This window comes from Pristiophorus japonicus, chromosome 1 (assembly GCF_044704955.1).
Source record: "Pristiophorus japonicus isolate sPriJap1 chromosome 1, sPriJap1.hap1, whole genome shotgun sequence".
Lineage (NCBI taxonomy): Eukaryota > Metazoa > Chordata > Chondrichthyes > Pristiophoridae > Pristiophorus > Pristiophorus japonicus.
In genome coordinates, this window is record NC_091977.1 from 392,521,129 (window position 1) to 392,541,644 (window position 20,516).

At 44.4% G+C, this 20,516-nt stretch overlaps 1 protein-coding gene across 9 annotated transcripts in view; it reads left to right on the forward strand.

Moving 5' to 3' along the window:
• Nucleotides 1-20,516, forward strand: part of ncoa2 (nuclear receptor coactivator 2) — a 418,174-nt gene that overhangs the window by 341,273 nt on the left and 56,385 nt on the right. For all 9 annotated transcript variants that reach the window (XM_070891258.1, XM_070891269.1, XM_070891263.1 and 6 more), the window contains one exon: nt 18,681-18,878. In XM_070891258.1, the coding sequence (XP_070747359.1) occupies nt 18,681-18,878 (198 nt within the window). The remainder of the gene's footprint in view (nt 1-18,680; nt 18,879-20,516) is intronic.

A 20,516-nucleotide genomic window follows, 5' to 3' on the forward strand; every position in this document is an offset into this window, starting at 1 on the left:
GTGTGCAAAATTAAAGCACATGGTATTGGAGGTAATGTACTGACGTGGATAGCAAGCTGGTTGGCAGACAGGAAGCAAAAAGTTGGAATAAACGGGTCCTTTTCAGAATGGCAGGCAGTGACTAGTGGGGTGCCGCAGGGCTCAGTGCTGGGACCCCAGCTATTTACAATATACGTTAATTATTTAGACAAAGGAATTGAATGTAATATCTCCAAGTTTGTAGATGACACTAAGCTGTGTGGCAGTGTGAGCTTTAAAGAGGATGCTAAGAGGCTGCAGGGTGACTTGGACAGGTTAGGTGAGTGGGCAAATGCATGGCAGATTCAGTATAATGTGGATAAATGTGAGGTTACCCACTTTGGCAAAAACACAACGGCAGATTATTATCTGAATGGTGACAGATTCGTAAAAGGGGAGGTGCAATGAGACCTAGGTGTCAAGGTACACCAATCATTGAAGGTAGGCATGCAGGTACAGCAGGCAGTAAAGAAAGCAAATGGCATGTTGGCTTTCATAGCGAGAGGATTTGAGTATAGGAGCAGGGAGGTCTTACTACAGTTGTACAGGACCTTGGTGAGGTCACACCTTGAATATTGTGTACAGTTTGGTCTCCTAATCTGAGGAAGGACATTCTTGCTATTGAGGGAGCGCAACGAAGGTTCACCAGACTGATTCCTGGGATGACAGGACTGACATATGAAGAAAGACGGATCGACTAGGCTTATATTCAATGGGATTTCGAAAAATGAGAGAGGATCTCATAGAAGCATATAAAATTCTGACGGGATTGGACAGGATAGATGCAGGAAGAATGTTCCTGATGTTGGGGAAGTCCAGAACCAGGGGTCACAGTGTAAGGATAAGGGATAAGCCATTTAGGACTGAGATGAGGAGAAACCTCTTCACTCAGAGTTGTGAGCATGTGGAATTCTCTACCACAGAAAGTTGTTGAAGCCAGTTTGATATGTCCTTACTATACAGTATAAATGCACACGAGGCCCATACTTGAGAGAAGGTCACTCTGACCAGTTACCTTTATTACCAAGACCGCAAGAGATGAAGGTGGGTGGAGCTTCCCCTTTTATACCTGAAAGTCCAGGTTCGGAGTGTCTCCCACAAATTTGCCCCTTACGGTCAATGTTCTCAAGGTGTACAACTTAAGTCAGCTTATACATGGGTGACAATGATAGTTGAATACATGACACAATTCGTTAGGAATATTCAAAAGGGAATTAGATGTGGCCCTTACGGCTAAAGGGATCAAGGAGTATGGAGAGAAAGCAGGAATGGGGTACTGAAGTTGCCTGATCAGCCATGATCATATTGAATGGTGGTGCAGGCTCGAAGGGCCAAATGGCTTACTCCTGCACCTATTTTCTATGTTTCTGTGATTATATACTAGACTGCAGCTACTGCCAGTGCTGCTCCATCCTACCAACAAGAGGGTTCAGCTTGTTTCCCCTTACTATGAAGTGCTGTGCAATAATATAGTTCCATCTAGCAGCCTATCTGGGAAATAGTGAAAATTGTCCATTTACAAAGGCGCTCTGTTTGAAGCCCTGTAATTGATTGGAGGATGGGTGACACAGAATGAGAATTCCACCTCTGCATCCAGATCTTTCAAGCTGCTTTTTTGTCCTTTCATAAATTATGTAGAAATATACAGGTCATGTTTTGCGTAATGTGTTGTAAGAGGAGAGACCACCATCTGTTGTTGTGAGTAGGAACTGCAGCTATTTTGAATTTTATTTTGTTTTCACATTTAAGTCCACCACTCTGACTAATAGTGTTACTGTAATGTCAGCTAAAGGAGCCTATCATTGGCAAGTTTATGGGAAGCACAGTACATCACCTCACTGATTTTTGTCTGAGATGTGAGGGCCGAAATTGCTCCGTTCTATTTGGCCCATGGATGCCTGAAAGTGGTGGCCATGGGTCAGTGCAGAATGGCCACCATTTTAGAAATTGCCCTTCCTCTGTTTTGGAGCGGTGTCGGGGACCGCTCTGCCCGTTTTCCCGCCGCAGCATGCACGCGCCAACCACTCACCGACCGGTAGCGACCCCCTTCCCGAAATTGGTCCTTTCGAAAATTGCACTGTAGGGGCGGCGTCGCCTCTGGTCGGTGTAACTGACGGCCTTTGCTCTCGGTACCCTTGCTGTGGCTTGGCAGTGCGGCCGTCCTTAAAGGGGAGGTGGCGATGCCGGCAACTATTTTTTTTTTTGTCGGCTGACTGCTAGGTCGGGCCGACAATTATGGCCGCGGGTTCGGCTGAGCCGCCAACAGATAGCCTGGCACCCGCTCTTGGGCCGCTGGGCTCGGCCGAAACCCTCCCTGGTAGCCCAGTGTTTGCCACTAAAGTGGCTGCAGCGTTCACAGCAGTCCTCCCCTTTAACTGATGGGGAGGGATATTGTGACGCGCCAACGTGATGACGTCATCAGCATGTCAGTGTAATGACTTGCAGCGTCCGCCACTCCGCCCCACCCCCACTTCCGTCCCAATGATGAGGTCACTTTCGTCCTGCTTCAAAAAAAAGCACGAAGTGCTGAATTTCTCCATTCTGGCCACCCCATGCATTGGGACGGCCGGAACACTTCAAGAACGGTAAGTGTGACTTGTTTCAGGCGGTGGGCAATTTTTGCCCTGTAGTATTCCATGGAGCAGCCAGACCGACTACTTGCAACAAAAAAAAAAAGTAGCTGTAATTTGGAATGCATTCCAAAGACGTAGAATACTTTCTGGGTGCTCGTTACCTTAAATGGTGTTTTAATGTAATATCATTTTTAATTCATTCTCCAGTCTAATAAGATCAGGGGATTTAAGTTATGGAGACATCAACTTCTTATGAATTCATGCTCGTTGATGCATAAATGCTGATTTACTGGATCCTTTTCTTAATTTCTTTTAGATTTAACTAATTCTGAGGGAGGTGCTGTGATCGCACACCTTTGTTCCTTTGGCTAGTTGATATTTTTAATTGTTACATGTGACTCATTTTAAAACAGACTGACAGGATAACTTTCAAAAGTCACAATTGCATTCTTGAGGTTCACAAACGATATTCTGTCTTCCTACTTAGTTCCTTTCTCACAGACATGTTGCAACCATAATTCATCTACAATTCTGTGCCTGTCATCTGGAATATATTTAGTTTACTAAAATTGAAGGAGATATGAGGAAAAAAATAATGTTACATCCTTCTTCAGGATTTTTGGTGCCATAGCGAGTAACAAATAGTCATTCGGCATTTTGCAGACAATCTGAGCCTGCTTTGGCTCGGTGATAGAAACATAGAAATAAGGTGCAGGAGTAGGCCATTCGAGCCTGCACCACCATTCAATGAGTTCATGGCTGAACATGCAACTTCAGTACCCTATTCCTGCTTTCTCGCCATACCTCTTGATTCCCCTAGTAGTAAGGACTACATCTAACTCCTTTTTGAATATATTTAGTGAATTGGCCTCAACTACTTTCTGTGGTAGAGAATTCCACAGGTTCACCACTCTCTGGGTGAAGAAGTTTCTCCTCATCTCGGTCCGAAATGGCTTACCCCTTATCCTTAGACTGTGACCCCTGATTCTGGACTTCCCCAACATTGGGAACATTCTTCCTGCATCTAACCTGTCTAAACCCGTCAGAATTTTAAACGTTTCTATGAGATCCCCTCTCATTCTTCTGAACTCCAGTGAATACAAGCCAAGTTGATCCAGTCTTTCTTGATATGTCAGTCCTGCCATCCCGGGAATTAGTCTGGTGAACCTTCGCTGCGCTCCCTTAATCGCAAGAACGTCCTTCCTCAAGTTAGGAGACCAAAACTGTACACAATACTCCAGGTGTGGCCTCATCAAGGCCCTGTACAACTGTAGTAACACCTCCCTGCCCCTGTACTCCAATCCCCTCTCTATGGCCAACATGCCATTTGCTTTCTTAACCGCCTGCTGTACCTGCATGCCAACCTTCAATGACTGATGTACCATGACACCCAGGTCTCGTTGCACCTCCCCTTTTCCTAGTCTGTCACCATTCAGATAATAGTCTGTCTCTCTGTTTTTACCACCAAAGTGGATAACCTCACATTTATCCACATTATACTTCATCTGCCATGCATTTGCCCACTCACCTAACCTATCCAAGTCACTCTGCAGCCTCATAGCATCCGCCTCACAGCTCACACTGCCACCCAACTTAATGTCATCCGCAAATTTGGAGATACTATATTTAATCCCCTCATCTAAATCATTAATGTACAATGTAAACAGCTGGGGCCCCAGCAGAGAACCTTGCGGTACCCCACTAGTCACTGCCTGCCATTCTGAAAAGTACCCATTTATTCCTACTCTTTGCTTCCTGTCTGCCAACCAGTTTTCAGTCACATCAGCACACTACCCCCAATCCCATGTGCTTTAACTTTGCACACTAATCTCTTGTGTGGGACCTTGTCGAAAGCCTTCTGAAAGCCCAAATACACCACATCAACTGGTTCTCCCTTGTCCACTCTTCTGGAAACATCCTCAAAAAATTCCAGAAAATTTGTCAAGCATGATTTCCCTTTCACAAATCCATGCTGACTTGGACCTATCATGTCACCTCTTTCCAAATGCGCTGCTATGACACCCTTAATAATTGATTCCATCAATTTACCCACTACTGATGTCAGGCTGACCGTCTATAATTCCCTGTTTTCTCTCTCCCTCCTTTTTTAAAAGGTGGGGTTACATTGGCTACCCTCCAGTCCATAGGAACTGATCCAGAGTCTATGAAATGTTGGAAAATGACTGTCAATGCATCCGCTATTTCCAAGGCATCTGCTATTTCCTTAAGTATTCTGGGATGCAGACCATCAGGCCCTGGGGATTTATCGGCCTTCAATCCCATCAATTTCCCCAACACAATTTCCCGACTAATAAGGATTTTCCTCAGTTCCTCCTTCTTACTAGACCCTCTGACCCCTTTTTATATCCGGAAGGTTGTTTGTGTCCTCCTTAGTGAATCCCGAACCAAAGTACTTGTTCAATTGGTCTGCCATTTCTTTGTTCCCAGTTATGACTTCTCTGGATTCTGACTGCAGGGGGCCTACGTTTGTCTTTACTAACCTTTTTCTCTTTACATATCTTTGGAAGCTTTTGTAGTCCATTTTAATGTTCCCTGCAAGCTTCCTCTCGTACTCTCTTTTCCCTGCCCTAATCAAACCTTTTGTCCTCCTTTGCTGAGTTCGAAATTTCTCCCAGTCCCTGGGTTCACTTCTATTTCTGGCCAATTTGTATGCCACTTCCTTGGCTTTAATACTATCCCTGATTTCCCTTGATAGCCACGGTTGAGCCACCTCCCCTTTTTCATTTTTATGCCAGACAGGGATGTACAATTGTTGTAGTTCATCCATGCGATCTGTAAATGTCTGCCATTGCCTATCCACTGTCAACCCCTTAAGTATCTCGCCTTCTCGCCTCCGAGTTAGGTCATAGGTTCAAGCCCACTCTCGAAAATTGAGCACATTATTTAGACTGACACTTCTGAGACCAACATCTGGGTTGGGTTGACTTCTCTTTGGCTGCTGTTATTGGTGGGGAAAATTGGATGATAGGTTAACAGTTTGCTATTCACTTGGTTAGTGAAGAGGAACAACTGAAGTTCCAAGTTCATAGTAAGTGACCTCGTATCAGAAAACAGGTAGATGAGCAGTTGCTTCCCAGCACAGAATTAAATTGGTGACAATCAACAAAATTCTCAACTCCAACTACCACCATGTCATACAAAGGAGGCTTCTAGAAACATAGAAATCTACAACACAGAAGGAGGCCATTATGGCCCATCGTGTCCGTGCCGGCTAACAAAGAGCCACACGGCCCTCGGTCAGCAGCCCTGAAGGTTACATATAAACCTATGAATAATAACCAATGGCGGGAAGGTAAAGAGCATCCAACCAATCTGCCCCACACAACTGCGATACCCCATACATCGCAACATTTTACACTCCACCCCAACCGGAGCCATGCGATCCATGCAAAAAAACAGATTAAAAACCCAGGCCAATTGGGGGGAAAAATCTGGGAAAATTCCTCTCCGACCCAACCAGGCGATCGAAACTAATCCAAGAGATCACTCTGGCCATATTAGATTCCCTGCAGTACTTGCCATCGTATCTGCGCCAACTAACAAGAGGTTATCCAGTCCAATCCCACTTATTAGCTCTAGGTCCGTAGTCCTGCAGGTAACGGCACTTCAAGTGCCCATCAAAGCACTTTTTAAATGTGGTGAGGGTTTCTGCCTCTACCACCCTTCCAGGCAGTGAGTTCCAGACCCCCCACAACCCTCTGCGTGAAGAAGCTTCCCCTCAAATCACCTCTAAACCTTCCACCAACCACTTTAAAACTATGCCCCCTTGTAATTGATCCCTCCAATAGTCTCTTGCTATCCAGGCCCCTCAAAATTTTATACACCTCAATGAGGTCTCCTCTCAGCCTCCTCTGTTCCAAGGAGAACAAACCCAGCCCACCTAATCTGTCCTCATAGCTAATATTCTCCATTCCAGGCAGCATCCTCGTAAATCTCTGCACCCTCTCCAGTGCAATCACGTCCTTCCTAACGTTTTATGTGTGTACCCTTTTCTTATTAGTCCTCCCCAAGTACATTACCTCACACTTCGACGAATTAAATTCCATTTGAAACTGTTCTGCCCACCTGATCAGTAGATTTAATATCCCCCTGCAGTCCATGACTTTCCTCTTCATTATCAACCACACAGCCAATTTTAGTGTAATCTGCAAACTTCTTAATCGTACCTTCTATATTCAAATCTAGATCATTGATGTATACCACAAAAAGCAAGGGACCCAGTACTGAGCCCTGTGGAACCCCACTAGAAAAATCCTTCCAGTCCCAAAAGCATCCATCAACCATTACCCTTTGCTTCCTACCTCTAAGCCAATTTTGGATCCAACTTGCCACTTTGCCCTGGATCCTATGGGCTTTTACCTTCGTGACCAGTCTGCCATGTGGGACCTTATCAAAACCTTTGCTAAAGTCCATATACACTACATCATGCACACTGCCCTCCTGGTTACCTCCTCAAAATTCAATCAGGTTAGTCAAACACGATCTTCCCTTAACACATCCGTGCTGACTGTCCCTGATTAATCCTTGCCTTTCTAAATGTAGATTTATCCTGTCCTTCAGGATTTTTTCCAATAATTTTCCCACAACTGAGGTTAGGCTGACAGGCCTGTAATTACTCGGCCTATCCCCATTAGCAGTCCTCTGGTACCGTACCTAAATCCAAAGAGTACTGGAAAATGATGGTCAAGGCCTCTGCTATTTCCTGTTTTACTTCGCACAACAGCCTGGGATGCATTTCATCAGGCCTGGGGACTTATCCACTTTCAAAGCTGCTGAACTCCTTAATACCTCCTCTCTCTGTTTATTTCATCCAGAACTTCACATGCCTCCTCGATAGCGGTATCTGCATTGCTCCTTTCCTTTGTGAAAACGGACACAGTATTAATTAAGAACCATACCAACATCTTCTGCCTCCACACAAAGATTACCCTCATGGTCTCTAATAGGACCTACCCTTTTTTAGTTATACTCTTAATATATTTATGGAACATCTTTGGGTTTTCTTTCATTTTACTTGGCTAGAATTTTTTATGTTCTCTCTTAGCATTATCCTTTTTAATTTTACCTCTGAACTTTCTATATTCCTCCAGAGATTCTACAGTATTTAGCTGTCGCTATGTGACATAAGCTTCCCTCTTTTTCTTTATCCTCCCCTGTAAGTCCCTAGACATCCAGGGGGCTCTAGTATTGTTATCCCCACCCTTTTTCTTTAAGGGCACATGTTTGGCCTGAGCCCTCTGGATCTCCTCCTTGAATGCCTCCCACTATTCCGACACTAATTTACCTACAAGTAGCTGTTTCCAGTCCACTGTGGCCAAATCACTTCTCAACTTATCAAAGTTAGTGCTTCCTCAATTTGGGATGTTTATTCCTGGTCTATCCTTTTGCTTATCCATAACTACCTCTGGGGTACTGAAGTTGCATGATCAGCCATGATTATATTGAATGGCCTGCTCCTGCACCTATTTTCTATGTTTCTATGTTAACCTTGAATCTGACTGAATTATGGTCACTGGCACCCAAGTACTCTCTCATTGATACCCCTTCCACTTGCCCAGCTTCATTCCCCAAAACTAAATCCAGAACCGCCCCCTCCCATGTTGGGCTTGTTACATACTGACTAAAAAAAATTTCTTGACTGCATTTTAAGAATTCTGCACCCTCTATACTCTTCACACTATATTTGTCCCAATCAATATTAGGATAGTTGAAATCCCCTACTATTACTGCCCTATGGGTTTTTGGGCTCACAAAAATTTGCTTACATATTTGCTCTTCCATCTCCCTTCCACTGTTTGGGGGTCTATAATACACGCCCAGCAGTGTGATCGCCCCTTTTTTTAATTTTTCAATTCGACCCATATGGCCACATTTGATGATCCCTCTAACATATCATCCCTCCTCACAGCTGTAATAGTTTCTTTAATCAATACCGCAAATCCCCCCTCCCATTTTACCCCCCTCTCCATCTTGTCAAAAAAATCCTGTAACCAGGAATATTGAGCTGCCAAACCTGCCTCTTTCAGCCATGACTCTCTAATGGCTATAATGTCATACTCCCAAGTGTCTTCCTGTGCTCTCAGCTCATCTGCCTTATTCTCTATAATCCTTGCATTGAAGTATATCCCATTTAACATAGGAAGACCTCCTTGATTATTACTTACTAACCCTTGTTTCCTCTGTCTTACACATTCACTTTCTACATTCTTGCTTTCCAATTTCAGCTTTACTTCCTTCCCTATTGAATTTGTTCTCAGGTTCCCATCCCCCTACCAAGCTAGTTTAAACTCTCCCCAACAGCACTCGCAAATCTCCCCGTGAGGATATTGGTCCTGGTGCTGTTGAGATGCAAACTGTCCGGTTTGTACAGGGCCCAGAAATGGTCCCATTGCCTCAGGAATTTAAAGCCCTCCCTCCTACATCAACTCTCCAGTCACGTGTTCATCCTCTCTCTCCTATTCTTGTACTCATTAGCATGTGGCACCGGTAGTAACCCAGAGATCACTATCTTTGAGGTCCTGCCCTTTAATTTTTCTCAACTCCCTAAATTCTGCCTGCAGGACCTCATCTCGCTCTCTACCTGTGTCATTGGTCCCAATATAAACCACGACCTCTAGCTGTTTACCTTCTCCCCCAGAATGCCCTGCGTCCGCTCTGACATCCTTGACCCTGGCACTAGGGAGGCACCATACCATCCTGGAGTCACGTACACGGCTGCAGATGCTCCTCTCTGTTCCCCTAACTGTTGAATCCCCTATCACTACAGCTCTTTTATTATTTGTCCCTCTCCCCCCCCCCCCCCCCCCCCCCCCCCACCCCCCCATGCAGCTGAACCACTGGTGGTGCCTTGGACTTGGCTCTGGCTGCACTCCCCAAAGGCACCATCACCCTCACCGGTGCTCAAAAGAGAATATCGGTTGGAAAGCGAGATGGACTCACGGGGGGGATCCTGCCTAGCGTTCTTTCTCTGTCTGGTGGTCACCCACTTCCCCTCTACCTGCATGCTTTTAAGCTGCGGGGTGACCACCTCCTGCACACATGGTTGTCTCGGCCGCATGAAGCATCCAGGACTTCCCACATGCAGCAGGAATGCACTCCACAGGACTGAGCTGCCCTGCCATCCCTCTAATTAGACTTATCTGATTATAAAAGAGAAAGAGAGATACTTGCCAATCAAACCGCCAATCGCTTACCTGCCTGAACGAGGGAGATCGTGGAGCAGAAGTCACTGATCAAGTTTTTTAAAAAAGCCCTCCCTCAGCTGATGAATCCATGCTCATCCATGTCGAACGCCACTTAGGGTAGAATGTACTCTGGCTGCAGGACTTCAATATCCATCAGTAAGAGTGACAGTCATGCCATCACTGACCAAGCTGGCTGAATCCTGAAGTTTGTTGCTGCCAGACTGAGAATGACCAACTTGATCGTGACCTTACCAATCTAGCTTTCACAGATGCATCTGCCCATGACCGCATTGATAGGGTTTACCACCACGCAGTCACTGAGGAGGCCAAGTAGTTCTTCACACTAAGGACACCCTCAATTGTGTTCTGTGGTATTACCACCATGTTAAGTGGGATAGATCAAGAACCGGTCGAGCAGTTCAAAACCTGGACATTCATGAGGCACTGTGGGCCATCAAAGCAGCACAATCTGTAACCTCATAACCTAGCATATCCCTCACTACTACAAGTTCAATCCTGGTTCAATGAGGATTGTAGAAGAACATGCTGGGAGTAGCATCAGATATACCTGAAAATTAGGTGCCAACTTTGTGAAGCTACAACATAGGATTACATAAATGCTAAACAGCAAAAAGCAGTATGCTTAGACAGAGCTAAGTGACTCCACAATCAACTGATCAGATCAAAACTATGCAACCATGCCACATCCAGTCGTGAATGGTGATGGGCAATTTAACAGTTAATGGGAGGAGGACGTGCCATGATCTTCCTCATCTTCAATGAAGGTGGAGCCTAGCATGTGAGTGTAAAAGACAAGGCTGAAGCATTTACAACTATCTTCAGCCAGAAGTATCAAGCAGATGATCCATCTCAGCCTCCTTCTGATGCCCCCACCATCACAGATGCCAGTCTTGAGCCAATTTAATTCACCCCATGTGACATCAAAAAAACAGCTGAGTGTACTGGACATAGCAAAGACTCGGCCACGACAACATAGAAAATAGGTGCAGGAGTAGGCCATTCAGCCCTTCTAGCCTGCACCGCCATTCAATGAGTTCATGGCTGAACATGCAACTTCAGTACCCCCTTCCTGCTTTCTCGCCATACCCCTTGATCCCCCGAGTAGTAAGGACTTCATCTAACTCCCTTTTGAATATATTTAGTGAATTGGCCTCAACTACTTTCTGTGGTAGAGAATTCCACAGGTTCACCACTCTCTGGGTGAAGAAGTTTCTCCTCATCTCGGTCCTAAATGGCTTACCCCTTATCCTTAGACTGTGACCCCTGGTTCTGGACTTCCCCAACATTGGGAACATTCTTCCTGCATCGAACCTGTCTAAACCCGTCAGAATTTTAAACATTTCTGTGAGGTCCCCTCTCATTCTTCTGAACTCCAGTGAATACAAGCCCAGTTGATCCAGTCATTCTTGATAGGTCAGTCCCACCATCCCGGGAATCAGTCTGGTGAATCTTCGCTGCACTCCCTCAATAGCAAGAATGTCCTTCCTCAAGTTAGGAGACCAAAACTGTACACAATACTCCAGGTGTGGCCTCACCAAGGCCCTGTACAACTGTAGCAACACCTCCCTGCCCCTGTACTCAAATCCCCTCGCTATGAAGGCCAACATGCCATTTGCTTTCTTAACCGCCTGCTGTACCTGCATGCCAACCTTCAATGACTGATGTATCATGACACCCAGGTCTCGTTGCACCTCCCCTTTTCCTAATCTGTCACCATTCAGATAATAGTCTGTCTCTCTGTTTTTACCACCAAAGTGGATAACCTCACATTTATCCACATTATACTTCATCTGCCATGCATTTGCCCACTCACCTAACCTATCCAAGTCACTCTGCAGCCTCATAGCATCCTCCTCGCAGCTCACACTGCCACCCAACTTAGTGTCATCCGCAAATTTGGAGATACTACATTTAATCCCCTCGTCTAAATCATTAATGTACAATGTAAACAGCTGGGGCCCCAGCACAGAACCTTGCGGTACCCCACTAGTCACTGCCAGCCATTCTGAAAAGTACCCATTTACTCCTACTCTTTGCTTCCTGTCTGACAACCAGTTCTCAATCCACGTCAGCACACTACCTCCAATCCCATGTGCTTTAACTTTGCACATTAATCTCTTGTGTGGGACCTTGTCGAAAGCCTTCTCAAAGTTCAAATATACCACATCAACTGGTTCTCCCTTGTCCACTTTACTGGAAACATCCTCAAAAAATTCCAGAAGGTTTGTCAAGCATGATTTCCCATTCACAAATCCATGCTGACTTGGACCTATCATGTCACTATTTTCCAAATGCACTGCTATGACATCCTTAATAATTGATTCCATCATTTTACCCACTACTGAGGTCAGGCTGACCGGTCTATAATTCCCTGTTTTCTCTCTCCCTCCTTTTTTAAAAAGTGGGGTTACATTGGCTACCCTCCACTCCATAGGAACTGATCCAGAGTCAATGGAATGTTGGAAAATGACTGTCAATGCATCCGCTATTTCCAAGGCCACCTCCTTAAGTACTCTGGGATGCAGTCCATCAGGCCCTGGGGATTTATCGGCCTTCAATCCCATCAATTTCCCCAACACAATTTCCCGACTAATAAAGATTTCCCTCAGTTCCTCCTCCTTACTAGACACTCTGACCCCTTTTATATCCGGAAGGTTGTTGGTGTCCTCCTTAGTGAATACCGAACCAAAGTACTTGTTCAATTGGTCTGCCATTTCTTTGTTCCCCGTTATAACTTCCCCTGATTCTGACTGCAGGGGACCTATGTTTGTCTTTACTAACCTTTTTCTCTTTACATACCGAAAGAAACTTTTGCAATCCGACTTAATGTTCCCTGCAAGCTTCTTCTCGTACTCCATTTTCCCTGCCTTAATCAAACCCTTTGTCCTCCTCTGCTGAATTCTAAATTTCTCCCAGTCCCCGGGTTCGCTGCTATTTCTGGCCAATTTGTATGCCACTTTCTTGGCTTTAATACTATCCCTGATTTCCCTTGATAGCCACGGTTGAGCCACCTTCCCTTTTTTATTTTTACGCCAGACAGGAATGTACAATTGTTGTAGTTTATCCATGCAGTCTCTAAATGTCTGCCATTGCCCATCCACAGTCAACCCCTTAAGTATCATTCGCCAATCTATCCTAGCCAATTCACGCCTCATACCTTCAAAGTTACCCTTCTTTAAGTTCTGGACCATGGTCTCTGAATTAACTGTTTCATTCTCCATCCTAATGCAGAATTCCACCATATTATGGTCACTCTTGCTAATTAATCCTCTCTCATTACACAACACCCAGTCTAAGATGGCCTCCCCTCTAGTTGGTTCCTTGACATATTGGTCTAGAAAACCAACCCTTATGCACTCCAGGAAATCCTCCTCCACCGTATTGCTTCCAGTTTGGCTCGCCCAATCTGTGTGCATATTAAAGTCACCCATTATAACTGCTGCACCTTTATTGCATGCACCCCTAATTTCCTGTTTGATACCCTCCCCAACATCACTGCTACTGTTTGGAGGTCTGTACACAACTCCCACTAATGTTTTTTGCCCTTTGGTGTTCTGCAGCTCCACCCATATAGATTCCACATCATCCAAGCTAATGTCCTTCCTATCTATTGCATTAATCTCCTCTTTAACCAGCAATGCTACCCCACCTCCTTTTCCTTTTATTCTATCCTTCCTGAATGTTGAATACCCCTGGATGTTGAGTTCCCAGCCCTGATCATCCTGGAGCCACGTCTCCGTAATCCCAATCACATCATATTTGTTAACATCTATTTGCACAGTAAATTCATCCACCTTATTGCGGATACTCCTTGCATTAAGACACAAAGCCTTCAGGCTTGTTTTTTTAACACCCTTTGTCCTTTTAGAATTTTGCTGTGCAGTGGCCCTTTTTGTTCTTTGCCTTGGGTTTCTCTGCCCTCCACTTTTCCTCATCTCCTTTCTGTCTTTTGCTTTTGCCTCCTTTTTGTCTCCCTCTGTCTCCCTGCATTGGTTCCCATCCCCCTGCCATATTAGTTTAACTCCTCCCCAACAGCACTAGCAAACACTCCCCCTAGGACATTGGTTCCGGTCCTGCCCAGGTGCAGACCGTCCGGTTTGTACTGGTCCCACCTCCCCCAGAACTGGTTCCAATGCTCCAGGAATTTGAATCCCTCCCTGCTGCACCACTGCTCAAGCCACGTATTCATCTGTGCTATCCTGCGATTCCTACTCTGACTAGCACGTCCTGGCTGTACTGTTGAAGATTTGTGCTCCAGAACTAGCTACGCCCCTAGCTAAGCTGTTCCAGTATATCGAAAGGACTGGAATCTTCCTGACGATGTGGAAAATGACACAGGAAAAAACAGCACAGAAACAGGCCAGTCCATGCGACATTTATGCTCCATTTGAGCCACGTCCTGTCTTTCCTCATCTCTCTATCAGCATAACCCTCTCTTCCCTTCTCCCTCATATGCTTATCTAGCCTCCCCTTAAATGTATCTATATTATTTTCCACAATTACTCCCTGTGGTAGTGAGTTCCACATTCTCACCATTCTCTGGGTAAAGACATTTCTTCCGAATTTGCTATTTGATTTCTTGATGACTTCCCCACAAGTGGTAACAGTCTCTCTCTATCTACTCCCTCTCTATCTACTCTTATCAAAACCTTTCACTGCAAATGTAACACCCCTATTCAAAAAAGGAGGCAGCCAAAAAGCAGGTAACTATAGACCAGTTAGCCTAACATCTGTGGTTGGGAAAATGTTGGAATCCATTATTAAAGAAGCAGTAACAGGACATTTGGGAAACAAAATTTGGTCAGGCAAAGTTGGCATGGATTTATGAAGGGGAAGTCATGTTTGACAAATTTGCTAGAATTCTTTGAGGATGTAACGAACAGGGTGGGTAAAGGGGAACCAATGGATGTGGTGTATTTGGACTTCCAGAAGGCATTTGACAAGGTGCCACACAAAGGGTTACTGCACAAGATAAAGGTTCATGGGGCTGGGGTAATATATTACAATGGATAGAAGATTGGCTGACAAACAGAAAACAGAGAGTCGGGATAAATGGTTCATTATCGGGTTGGCAATCAGTAACTAGTGGGGTGCCGCCGGGATCAGTGCTGGGACCCCAACTATTTACAATCTATATTAACGACTTGGAAGAGGGAACTGAGTGTAACGTAGCCAAGTTTGCTGACGATACAAAAATGGGAGGAAGGGTGATGTGTGAGAAGTACATAGAGGCTGCAGGAGGACATAGGCTAAGTGAGTGGGCAAGAATTTGGCAGATGGAGTATAATGTTGGAAAATGTGAGGTCATGCACTTCGGCAGAAAAAAAATCAAAGAGCAAGTTATTATTTCAATGGAGAAACATCGCAAAGTCCTGCAGTACAGCAGAACCTGGGGGTACTTGTGCATGAAACACAAAAGGATAGTATGCAGGTACAGCAAGTGATCAGGAAGGCCAATGGAATATTGGCCTTTATTGCAAAGGGGATGGAGTTTATAAAAGCAGGGAAGTCTTGCTACAGTTATACAGGGTATTGGTGAGGCCACACCTGGAATACTGCGTGCAATTTTGGTTTCCATATTTACGAAAGGATATACTTGCTTTGGAGGCAGTTCAGAGAAGGTTCACTAGGTTGATTCTGCAGATGAGGGGGTTGACTTATGAGGAAAGGTTGAGTAGGTTGGGCCTCTACTCATTGGAATTCAGAAGATGAGAGGTGATCTTATTGAAACGTATAAGATTATGAGGGGGCTTGACAAGGTGGATGCAGAGAGGATGTTTCCACTGGTGGGGAAGACTAGAACTAGAGAGGGCATGATCTTCGAGTAAGGGGTCGCCCATTTAAAACAGAGATGAGGAGAAATTTCTTCTTTCAAAGGATTCTAAGGCTGTAAATTTGCTGCCTCAGAGAGCTGTGGAAGCTGGGACATTGAATAAATTTAAGACAGAAATAGATAGTTTCTTAAACATTAAGGGAATAAGAGGTTATGGAGCGGGCATGGAAGTGGAGCCGAGTTCATGATCAGATCAGCCATGATCTTATTGAATGGAGGAGCAAGCTCGAGGGCCCGTATGGCCTACTGCTCCTGTTTCTTATGTTCTTATAACCTTAAAGACCTCAATTAGGTCACCCCGTAGCCGGTTTTCCCAGGTATGTCCTGTCCACAAAAAGCAGGACAAATCCAACCCGGCCAGTTATTACCCCATCAGTTTACTCTCAATCATCAGCAAAGTGATGGAATAATTCTTTAACACTGCTCTCAAGGAGCACTTATTCAGCAATAACCTGCTCAGTTTGGGTTCCGCCAGGACCACCATTCTCCCAGCCTGAATACAGCCTTCGTCCAAACATGGGCATGTGTTGAATTCCAGAGGTGACTGCCCTTGACATTGAAGCAGCATTTGACATGGTGTGCCACCTCTGTATTAATCCAATATTTCATTCCCTTTCTTTATTTCTCTTCCTGTACCTGACTTGGCAATGAATTTACCCATTCTAATTTACACTTCCTTATCAATCCCTCAATCTGATTGGTTAAGGATATACACAGTTGCTTGCCCTGTTCACTCCGGTCCCAGATGCTCGGTTTCCCTCGCTGCAATGTTATCAAACTCGCACTTTCAGCAACTTGCCACACAAAAAATGTAAAAACCTAAACATGCAAGGCCAAGTCTACCTAACGGCAAACACCATTACATGCCCTGCTACAGCAAATTATGTCCCAACGTTTTCATTTCCATATGTGAAGCAAACTGAACATTTTCTACGAAATAGAACAATATTTCAAATCCTATTTCTAGATGCATACCTTTTTTGGGCAGTAATTTGTCTTGCCATATACATCAGCAGCTTATGTAGGCATGAGTCATTTTAAGAACATAAACATGAGAAATAGGAGCAGGAGTAGGCCATTTGGCCCCTTGAGTCTGCTCTGCCATTCAATATCATGGCTGATTTGATCATGGGCTCAGCTCCACTTCCCTGCCTGCTCTCCATAACCCTTTCATCCCTTATCGCTCAAAGATCTGTCTGTCTCCACCTTAAATATATTCAATGACTCAGCCTCCACAGCTCTCTGGGACAGAGAATTCCACAGATTTACAAACCTCAAGAGAAGAAATTCCTCCGCTCTGTTTTAAGTGGGCAACCCCTTATTCTAAAACTATGCCCCCTAGTTCTAGATTCCCCCACGAGTGGAAACATCCTCTCTCTATCTACCTTGTTGAGCCCCCTCATTATCTTATATCTCAATAAGATCACCCCTCATTCTTCTGAACTCTAATGAGTACAGGCCCAACCTGCTCAACCGTTCTTCATAAGTCAACCTCTTCATCTCAGGAATCAACCGAGTGAGCCTTAACTGAACTGCCTCCAATGTAAGTATATCCCTCCTTAAATAAGAACAAAACTGCACGCAGTACTCTAGGTGTGGCCTCGCCAATACCCTGTACAGTTGTAGCAGGACTTCTCTGCTTTTATACTCCATCCTCTTTGCAATAAAGGCCAACATTCAATTTGCTTTCCTGACTACTTGCTGTACCTGCATGCTAACCTTTTGTGTTTCATGCACAAGGACCCCCAGGTCCCCCTGTACTGCAGCATTTTCGAATTTTTCTCCATTTAAATAATAAGTTGCTTTTTTATTTTTCCTACCAAAATGGAAAACCTCACACTTTCCCATATTATACTCCACACCTGCCAATTTTTTCCCATTCACTTAGCCCGTCTATATCCCTTAGCAGATTTTTTGTGTCCTCCTCGCAACTTGCTTTTTCGCCCCTCTTTGTATCATCAGCAAACTTGGCTACAATACACTCGGTCCCTTCATCCAAGGCATTAATATAGATTGTAAATAGTTGTGACCCCAGCACTGATCCCTGTGGCACCCCACTAGTCACTGTTTGCCAACCGGAAAATGACCCATTTATCCCGAGTCTCTGTTCTCTGTTAGTTAGTCAATCCTCTATCCATGCTAATATATTACCCCCAACCCTGTGAACTTTCATCTTGGTGCAGTAACCTTTTATGTGGCACCTTATTGAATGCCTTCTGGAAATTCATTGTACAATTATATTTGCAAAAGAATTGGTTTTTTTTACCTTTTTTACACCTTTAACCATCGCATCATTATTCACTTTGCTCTGCAGTAAAGTGATAAAAAAGGAAGAGTCTCTCTGCTACTACAGCTCTCTCCAATGTCTTCAGTTTTACTGACTGACTTCAGCCATCAAAGCTTCCTGGCCTTGCTGCTGCTTTCTGCAGCCAAGATGCAGCCTGCTGCCCTTTGTAGGACTGCATATCATTTACTTCTAACCTATTATGTGTGAGTACACATCAACCTAGGATACATAACTCCAAAAGGGTGTCAAAGCATAGAGAGAAAAAGAGATAAAGGAATACTTTAAAAATAAAAATTATTTAAAAATTTTACGAAATAGACAAGTCTTAACTTTAAGTTCGTAATAGCGTGCAAATACAGCAATTTCACGCCGCTCAATGCATGCCAATGGTGAGCCAAGCAGAGATACAGTTTTTGCAAAGCTAATGGCGGAGTGATACATCTCGGGCAGCATGTGAATTTCCGTGTTTAACCATGCATCTGTCCTTGTCCGAAGTTGCTGAAGCATTTGCGCTTAAGTGAGCACTCGCCATTATTTTTGACAAATTATGGACCATTATTAAACTAGGAGTTATTCAGTAATACTCTTTTGCATTTGTGCCTATCATAGCATGCGCACACCAGTTATGATGGTGCCTTTATTTTTCATTTGAAGTACTTTTCCCAAGTAAATGTTTAATACTGGTAACATAGCCCTTGACCAATGCACATTTATTTTCCTTTCTTTTAATTCTCAAACTGTAGCTTTCAATAATCCTCGAGCTGTACAACCAATCAGACAACAGGGTCGAAATGTGGCATTGGACATGCACATGCAAAGTCAGACGAGTGCGGGACCATTCCCACCAATGCGAAACAGTAGTCCATATGCAGTAATGTCACAGCAAGTGATGGGTAATCAAGGGATGATGGGAAGTCAAGGAAGTTTAGCAGCCAATACAGGTATGTTCACTGAGTATTAGATTTGCTTTAGCTTAAATGTATTTTCCCCATTTGATCCTTCTATAGCCAGTTAGGAAGCATTTATATAATGAGAAACACAGTTTATTTTGATACGATCATCTGGGATAAGTTATCCTTATTTTATTGAAAAGTTTCTTGAAATTTGCATAGGATTTGTTCTGTTTCTGTTTTTCTATTTCTCCTTCTGAAGCAACTAACCTTTGCTGGAATCTGGTTCCACGTGAGCGATCGACCTTTGGTTCATGCCCAAGTTGTCGATCCTTGTGTCTGAATCTACATAGTGAATGTCAGCGGGATATTTGACCACAGTGGTTATCTCAGCCATGTCTGGTTTCTTTTACTTTAATTTCTCTTTACTCCTCTTCGGTCCCGCTCTCCTGTCGTCATGCCCCTGGGGAAAAAAAAATCTCTTCCCAAGTCACTTAAAATGGCACTTTCAAATTCCCAACTATCTAGCCTTTGGCTCTCCATTCACCAGAACATTTCTGCAGTGACCAATCATCCATCACACCTTCACCTCCACCTTTGATGCCCTTGTCTCCATTAAAACTATTACACTCTCTCTCTCTCTCTCTCTCTCTCTCTCTCTCTCTCACCTTGGTCATTCCACCCCACCCCTGTTATCTCTGCTTCCTTTAGTCTAAGGAACGCAGACTTGAAGGTTTATGGCGGACAATTGGTATGGCCGATCTTTGCCGGATCTGGCTGGACACTTAAAGCACCATCAAATCCTGCTCTCTGCCAAAACTGCTCGTTATTCCAGGATAATCTTCTCCACTACATAGTCATCTTAAAATTCTCTCCCCTGCTTCCTCCACCCTTACCTCCATAAGTAGTGTGGGGATCTCATGGACTTTGGTGTCACTAAGATTGAGACCATCCATTCTGCTGCTTCTCTCTCTTCCCCTAGCCCACCAAGCCAGACTTCCTTAAGGCTCTGACTGCAATGTAATTATTAAGGGCCCTGGTGAGACCACACCCTGGAGTATTGTGTATTGTTTTGGGCTCCTTACCCAAGGAAGGATATACTTGCCATAGAGGGAGTGCACCGAAGGTTCACCAGCCTGATTCCTGGGATGGAGGGATTGTCCTTTGAGGAGAGATTGAGTGGACTACGCCTGTATTCTCTCGAGTTTAGAAGAATGAGAGGTGATCTCATTGAAACATACAAAATTCTTAGAGCTTGACGGATTAGATGCAGGGAGGATGTTTCCTCTGGATGGAAGTCTGGAACCAGGGGTCACAATCTCAGAATAAGGGGCCGGCCATTTAGGACTGAGATGAGAAGAAATATCTTCACTCAGAGGGTGGTGAATCTTTAGAATTCTCTACCCCAGAGGGCTGTGGAGGCTCAGTCTTTGAGTATATTCAAGTCAGAGATCGATAGATTTTTAGATATTAAGGGAATCAAGAGATAGGGGGATAGTGCAGGAAAGTTGAGGTAGATCTGCCATGATATTGAATGGTGGATCAGGCTTGAGGGGCCAAATAGCCTACTCCTGCCCCTATTTCTTAAAATAATTTTTATTTATATAGCACCTTTAACATAGTAAAATGTCTCAAGGCGCTTCACAACATTGTTACAGACAAACAGATAAATTTGACATCGAGCCACAG